Raw genomic sequence first — 8391 nt, 5'->3', positions numbered from 1 at the left:
TTGATGCCTGCAACACGTTCCAAAAAAGCTGGGACAGGGGCAACAAAAGACTGGGAAAGTTGGGGAATGCTCAAAAAACATCTGTTTGGAACATTCCACAGTTGAACACGTTAATTTGAAACAGGCGAGTGTCATGATTGGGTATTAAAGGAGCATCCCGAAAAGGCTCAGTCGTTCACAAGCAAGGATGGGGCCAGGTTCACCACTTTGTGAACTGTTTGAGCAAATAGTACAACAGTTTAAGAACGTTTCTCAATGTACAATTGCAAGGAATTTAGGGATTTCATCATCTACAGTCCATGATATCATCAAAAGATTCAGAGAATCTGGAGAAATCTCTGCAAGTAAGCGGAAAGGCTGAAAACCAACATTGAATGCCCGTGACCTTCAATCCCTCAGGCGACACTGCATTAAAAACCATCATTATTATGTAAAGGATATAACCACGTGGGCTCAGGAACACTTCGGAAAACCATTGTCAGTTAACACAGTTCGTCGCTACATCTACAAGTTAAAACTCTACTATGCAAAGCGAAAGCCATTTATCAACAACGCCCAGAAACGCTGCCGGCTTCTCTGGGCCCAAGCTCATCTGAAATTGACTGAAGCAAAATGGAAAAGTGTGCTGTGGTCTGACGAGTCCACATTTCAAATTGTTTTTGGAAATCATGGACGTCACGTCCTCTGGGCCAAAAGGAAAAGGACCATCCAGATTGTTATCAGTGCAAAGTTCAAAAGCCAGCATCTGTGATGGTACAGGTTGTGTTATTGCCCATTGCATGGGTAACTTGCACATCTGTGAAGGCACCATTAATGCTGAAAGGTACATACAGGTTTTGGAGCGTCTTTTTCAGGAACGTCCCTGCTTATTTCAGCAAGACAATGCCAAGCCACATTCTGCATGTGTTACAACAGCGTGGCTTTGTAGTGAAAGAGTGCGGGTACTAGACTGGCCTGCCTGCAGTCTAGACTTTCTCTCATGAAAATGTGTGGCCAGTATGAAGCGCAAAATATGACAACAGAGACCCCGGACTGGTGAGCAACTGAAGTCGTACATCAAGCAAGAATGGGAATGAATTCCACCTACAAAGCTTCAACAATTAGTGTCCTTGGTTCACAAATGCTTTTTGAGTTTTGTTAAAAGAAAAAGTGATGTAACACAGTGGTAAACATGCCTCTGTGCCAGCTTTTTTGGAACGTGTTTGTGGGGAAGCACCTGCTCCCTCACTGCTTTGCTATTTTGTTCCCTCACTTACTATTTTGTTAATAAAGGTAGACATTTATTCTCATTAGGTTTCTTTATTTTAAGTTCCTACATCAATTAACAAAGATGAAGTATTTTTGTTTGGATGAAGGTTAATTATTGGATGATGCAACACACCTGGTTGCTGACCTGATTGGTGACCTGACTGGCCAGTTTGAACTGGCGAGGCGGGCTCTTATCCTATATCTTGTGTAGAATGTGAGTTTTTTTTTTCATTTGTTTGAGCAGCAGCAGCAGAACCTTTTGAGTTTGTTTTTAACTGAAAGTTAAAGTCTACCCGTTTTTCCCAGCAAACCTTCCTGCTAGCGTGATTATTTATCTGCTTCTTGGTTCCTCTGAGCTACAACACACCTCACCTCACAACAGTGTTGGAGGCATCAAATTCAAAATGAGTGAATATTTGCAAAAAAGTTTGAACATTAAATATCTTGTCTTTGTAGTGTATTCATTTGAATATAGGTTGAAAAGGATTTGCAAGTCATTGTATTCTGTTTTTGTTTACATTTTACACAACGTCCCAACTTCATGGGAATTATGGTTTGTATGTCTAGATTAAGAATAGGGCACGCTTTCCATAGAGAAATATCCAACGGGTCTTATTGAACATTGTCAGGTAGCAGAAACTGTAGAGCTGCGTGTTAGGTTCAGATAATATGTAGCAGGGAGAAGACATGATGGAAGAAATTTAAAGATTATGGCTGACCGTGGTAAAGTGGATAAGGCAGAAGATCTTTGGTCAGCTTCCTAATGAGAACACACAAATCGGACAAACTGCACACTTTAGGCACACACACACACACACACACACTTTTCAAAATCCAGTTTGTGTCTTCCTCACGTTTAAATTTGTTTGAAATTATTTTAAGAGTCTCGTTTTAAAGTCTAGGTGACCGGCCTCTATTTTAAAGGTGTAGTACTATTTTTTTTCTGGGAGAATTTCAAACCTCCACCCCATTCCAAGGCCGATGAACTGGTGGGGCGCCCGGAACTTTTAAAATGGGATCTTTAAGAAGCTGACAGGAAGCTTGATACGTTCAAAACTGCTGTTTAATAACAACAACAACAAAAAACATACTCCAAAGGGCACAATCTGAACCCCGAGAAACACAAAAATTAATTTAAACTGAGGCAAAAAAAAAAAAAAAAACGGCAAACTCACAGCAAGCAGCCAAGTCCTTTCTCCCTTCCCCTTCTTCTGAAGGCCCTTTTAACCTCTCAGCCTCATCTAATTGGAACCTATACCACCTCCACAGGTGATTATAGGGTGAGCCAAACTGAAAGAACATTTACACTCTGTATCTGAAAATTACATTACAAACCATTACATTTGGATAGAACAGTGCTACCAACAACAACCCACAACAATAGGCACCCCAATATCATCTTACCTATTGTTCTACACCTTAGGCATGTCCCCCCCTAGATAGATAGATAGATAGATAGATAGATAGATAGATACTTTATTCATCCCGAAGGAAATTTTAAATTAAAAAGATTGATTAAGCTGGTGAGCAGCTTAAATCACAGGCAGGACCACAGCAAAAACACTATGCACCCATTAACCCACTAAACAGGCCTATGTCAAATGATAAAGTAGCAAATAAACAAAAACAGTACACTGAAATTAAGCATTAAGCAGACACAAAACAGTTTTTTTGGAACAGAGGCTAGTGAAAAGGGAAAAGAGACTTTTCCTTACGGTCAACTTTATTATTTTCTGGATTTTGTATCATCATAGTCAGTAAACTTATGTAGAAATGCAGGAAATGGGATTGAAATAGAAACATTTCTTTTGGCTGAGGACCCCCCACCGTCCCCCCAGACCCCACAACTTCTCAAACCAAAGTTACACCCTTGGCTGTAGGAGATATTTTTTTCTTCCAAAATGTGAAATATCTAAGTTCTTTACAAACAAAAGTGGCATAGAACAATACTAAAACAGTTCTTAACCAGACAACAGACAACCATCATATTACAATGACATAAAACGGAAGAGAAAAAAATAAATAAAAAAGACTGTCACTGTAGGAGTTAACTCAGTCCAGAAGATGGCAGTAACGCAACACTAAGGATGCTAGCTGCCGCTAAACCTCGGAGAAGAGGAGGAAGAAGAATTAGAAGAAGGAAGAAGCAGCAGCAGTCAATAGCGTTCCGACTTCTTTCCTGTTCTCCGGTTAGCTGTCCCCTCAAAATGTCTACACTCCAGTTACTGAGAACGTACGTCAACCAGCGCCTGACTGTGGCTGTTGAAGATATAATCGAGATGTTTGAAAGAACCATAACCGAGTACGAGGAGGAAATGTATCGCCAGCGCAGGCTGCTGGGAGCTGAGCAGTCCGGCGGCATCAAGATAATGTTCAGCAACCAAACAGGTCCGTCTGTCACTCTTTTATTTGATATAGCTAAGCTCTCGCCTTTAAACTCGCTCAATAGTCAGTAGGGAGGGACACGTTTAACTTTGTGTTTCAGTTTCTGTATAAAACTGTTAAACGTTAACCTCACCCCCGCCCCTCCCTCTCCACCATTGTTGACGTTAGTTTAACGCTAGCTCGCAAAACAAGCTGCTCTCAACACCACAACAGGCGAAATGCTAACACGTGTCAATCATAGTATGATAATGGTAAAGTTAATGTTTTATACCGTTCTGCCGAGAAACTGACACGAAAAACCCCTGTACAGTGTAACGCAATAGTGTAATTCAATGCAGCTACTCTGAATAAAAACAAACCAGTGAGCTAGTAAGTTAACGTTAGATACTTTAAAATAACAACATAAAGTAAACACTATACAGTATAATTGAAACTGTCTTAATCCCGACAGCCTGACAGTGCTGAATCAACACCTGCTTTCGCGAATTTACATTTCTTAGGATGGCAATGGCCTGTCCCGCCCTACTCTGCCTTACTCTGCCTCTGATTGGCTATTCTCTGGGAGTCCTCATGCCTTAACCTAACCAATACAACCAACGAAGGCAACGAGTACTAGCCAATCAGAGGCAGAGCAGGGCGGGTCATGCCTTCACTATCCCTGGAAAACACAAATTTTCCCCTTTTACACAATGAATATTAGGATTTATGACAGGGCAATTTAATTGCATTACATTATACAGACCTGTGTCTTTGAACAATAACGTTACTGTGTCACCACTTACCAGTAGGGCAAAGACTATTAGCACCAGCAACTAAGATGGTTAAAGGTGTAGTCCTTATCCAAAATTAGTATTTGTTTTCCTACTTTTCTTACTTTTTAGACACAGCTGAGGTATTAATAATAGTCCAAAATAAATTGAAATTGCATTTTCTTTTTCTATTGAAAAACGTAACATTTTCTTGAGGAAGGATCCCTAGGAACGCCAGGAACACACCGCACGCTGAAGCGCCGTGAAGCGTAGAGCCGTGCCTGATCGCGCACCTGGCTGTTCGCTGTTTATGCTGTTAGCTGAGAAGTCAAGACAGCCATAAATCACCATAAACCCCGGTATTTCATTTAGAAATTTGGATTATTTTGTAAAGTATCCGGCTGCACTGTGGCCTTCCTGTACGCAGTTACTTTCCTGGCTTGACACATTCGCTCTCGGAAGAAATAGAGAAGACGCCAAACGATCGCTACAGCGTGCGGGCTGATGGCAGCCGTTGTGGACAGATTAAATAACATGGGCGCCGAAATGACAATAGCTCCACTTCACGGCATTTCAGCGTACAGTGTGTTTCTGGCGTAAACCCCCGCTAAGTAGGCGCACCTAAGTCTTCCACAAACCTAGATAAAACACTGTTTAAGTTCCTTAAATGTCTTTTTTTTTTCTTTCATATTAACATGTTGTCCTTTATGTTTGTATCTCAGGTGTGTCTCAGGAAATCCAGCCGCTGGTCGTCAATCCAAAGTTTCCCCCTGAACAGCAGGAGTGGGGCCCCGGTCCGGACCCTGAGGAGCCCCCCCCGCGCATTAAAGAGGAACCAGAGGAGGTCTGGATCAGACAGGGGCTTCAGGAGCCCGAGGGGGCTGACATCCCAGAGTTCCAGTTCCCTGCAGTGTCTGTAAAAAGTGAAGACGATGAAGAGAAACCTCACTCCTCAGTGCTTCATCAAAGACAAACCGAGGAGCCCAGACAGGCAGACCCTTCAGCTCAGCAGACAGGAGCCGGGGCCGCTGTACACAACTGTGACGCGTCAGAAGCAGCCTTTGACTTGGATGCAGCAGTTCTTTTAAAAGCGGCAAGCGACGGCCAGTTTTTCCTTTCGCAGTGTTTTCAAACTGAGACTGAAGACTTGGACGACGGCTGGAAGCACATGACTGAGCCTCAGCCAATCTCCGACTCACTGAAAGACAACGGAGCGGCGTCTCCTCCGAGAGCTCACAGTCAGAGGGGAAACTATAAATGCCCGGCGTGTAGCAAAACATTTAAGCACAACACGGCTCTGCAGAGGCACATGACGTGCCACACAGGGGAGAGTCCGTTTGACTGTGCCGAGTGTGGCAAGACGTTCAGGCATAAGGGAAGTTTGCACATACACATGAGAAAACACACAGGAGAGAAGCCTTTTCGTTGCCTAGTTTGCGGAAAGAACTTCACCCAGAGTGGAACGTTAGCTGCGCACATGAGAATACATACGGGAGAGAAGCCTTTCAGCTGCTCGGTGTGTAAGAAAAGGTACAATGAAAGGGGGACACTGGTGCGACACATGAGGGTCCACACCGGAGAGAAACCGTTCACTTGCTCACTGTGTGGTAAAAGATTCAGCGAGAAGGGGAATCTGAATAAACACAAGAGAATCCACACGGGGGAGAAACCGTTCAGTTGCATTGCATGTGAGAAGAATTTTAGTTTGCTGTCACACCTCAGAAACCACAAATGTCCTGGTAAGAAGAGTGGTGAAACTGTAGAGCAGGTGCTTCAGCTGAAATCATAGACTGTCAAGTGATTTTATTTTTTTTTTAATGCTTTGTGATTTACAGTTGTTTCCGCGTGGTCTTCAAAAAGTCAAAAAACGTTAGGCCTTAAAAGGTCTTAACTTCACTGACGTGTTGTGCTTTTATGCCTTTAAATAATTTTGAACTGGTCTTAATTTTCCTACGGCCGTGTAACGCCACCTCTAATGCTCATTGAAATGCTCCCGCAGCGCTTTAGAATGCGTTTTTTTTTTTTTTTTTAATATTCCCTGGTGTTGTAATTCTTTCTTTCACTAGTCCAAAAATAATCCCATGTACAGTGTTTCCTCTATGTTGATATTACCGCGGCGGCCCGCCACGGTCAAATTTCTGCCGCCACGGTATGAGAAATAGGGCAGACGCACAACAGGGTTTCCGCTATGTACACCGCGCACCGCTGCTCCTTCAGCTGCTTATGAAAAGTCATAAAGTCGTAATTACACGACCCTGCAGAACTTAAGCGAACTGTCATCCGCGCTCTCTCCCCTTAAGGCCTTTTTATGCTTCTGCGTCGAATCGACGGCGTACCCCCGCAGACCCCTTTGTGTCTACGCCGGACCCTACGCCGTTGCCTGACGTGCATCTCTCGTTGCGCACACCAGCGCACATGTATAAACATCAGGCCACTTACGTAGGCTACGGCGAAAGCTCTGCGTGGAGCCTGCGCAGAACCGTGAAACAAGCTTTAGGGTGAGCAACTGGAACAGTGACAGGATGTCATCACTCGCAAAGTCATGCCAACCAAATAAACAACAGGGCGAGAACTATTTGTCACTCAATCTTAGGCAAAGTGACAAACAGCGACGAAAGCCGCGACATGAAATCCGCACTCATGCGGGTCCCGTGAAATATGACAGCTACAGTTTATTGGAAAATAGCATTGTGGACACTGAATTTGATGAATATACTGTTTATCATACCCCAGATGAGACAAGAAGCTAACGTTAGGTAAAACCGTTTTCCAGGTTAGTGGGGGTGCATACCGCTCAAAACCAACATGAAAAATGTAGTAATGTTCACTCAGCATTTTGTTTTGTTAAACTGTGTGTAAAATGAGCGGTAATGTTAAATCACCCTATGGTACCGTCTATTTGCTGGATGGTTTCAAGGTAACGGTCGGTAGCTAACATCAGTAGATAAGCTGGTACTTTTTGACGTTTCGTGTTATTGGCGCGAGTCTCCTTGGGATTGTACCACAGACATGAAACAGATTTTATTCTTCAGCTGTGGGGCGTAGCAAGTTTAGCGATACTTGGCTTGAAAAGAAAAAAAAAAAACTGAATTTAGGTCTAGGTTAAAGCCAGTTGTTAACAACGAATTTGAAGCCTACTGCTTCTTTTTTTTCGGAGTCTCATGCAAAAAGGGCCCTTTTTAATGTGAATGAGGAAATCGGGGAATTATTTCAGACGTTGTTTCCATGATATAGGTCTTAAATGTCATTCATAATGGTCTTAAAAAGTCTTAAATTTGACTTTGTGAAACCTACAACTCTGTCTCCTAGCCTTTAATCCCTAATCACACACACGTGCATGACTGCAATCGGCTAACTTGTTGCTCTCGCTACCAATACAATGTTTCAACTAGGGCTGCACAATATAAGGCTTTTTCCTCGTCATCGCGATATCAACTGCTGCAATAAACACATGGCGAAAGGCTGCGACGTAACGGGAAAGACACTCAGAGATTTTGTGTAAGTTGAAAGAAAATATCAGCAGAAAACTGCACTTTAAAATGTAAATGTTCCTTTTTTTAGTGGTGCCTTTTTTTTTATTCAATTGAACCCTGTCCGTGAATTTTACTTTGACGACAGACGGTTTTAATAAAAGTGCTTGTCTTGAAGAAACAACTCGCACATCCAAAAATTCTTCTGTGCAGGTGCGTTGGAAAATATCAACTTCTTGCACTTGCTATAGCTTCACTGTTTATTTACAAAAATACGTATTTAAAAGTTTCGGTTCCTCCGCACCTTCATCAAGAGTCTGAGGCCCTGTTTTTACACGTACATGGTTATTTTGAAAAACGGAGACATTTCCCTTGTTTGTGCCCTTCGTTTACACGCAAACGGAGAATTCGCCTCTGAAAACGAGTCTTTCTAAAAACTCCGGCCAGAGTGGAGATTTTTGAAATCTTCGTTTGCACGTTTGCATGTAAACTGAGACAAACGGAGGTTTAGGCAGCCGAGAAAGAGGAAGTGATTCGTT

General features: G+C 42.7%; 1 protein-coding gene across 1 annotated transcript; it reads left to right on the top strand.

Moving 5' to 3' along the window:
- The first annotated feature begins 3377 nt into the window (after positions 1-3377).
- Positions 3378-8138, top strand: LOC144517282 (uncharacterized). The gene is made up of 2 exons (XM_078249314.1): positions 3378-3636; positions 5105-8138. Exons 1-2 carry the CDS (start codon positions 3456-3458, stop codon positions 6169-6171), a joined length of 1248 nt encoding a protein of 415 aa, XP_078105440.1. The 5' UTR covers positions 3378-3455; the 3' UTR covers positions 6172-8138.
- The last annotated feature ends 253 nt before the right edge of the window (positions 8139-8391 follow it).

Source organism: Sander vitreus, chromosome 4 (assembly GCF_031162955.1).
Source record: "Sander vitreus isolate 19-12246 chromosome 4, sanVit1, whole genome shotgun sequence".
Classification (NCBI taxonomy): Eukaryota; Metazoa; Chordata; class Actinopteri; order Perciformes; family Percidae; genus Sander; species Sander vitreus.
Note: the sequence above shows the minus strand (reverse complement) of the source record. Positions and strands in the feature narration are given on the sequence as shown.

Bases quoted from the DNA above. Each gene is read 5' to 3' on its own strand.
- LOC144517282 (XM_078249314.1), top strand. From the start codon at position 3,456: ATGTCTACACTCCAGTTACTGAGAACGTACGTCAACCAGCGCCTGACT. The intron at 3,637-5,104 runs GTCCGTCTGTCA...TTTGTATCTCAG, and splicing joins AATGTTCAGCAACCAAACAG to GTGTGTCTCAGGAAATCCAG.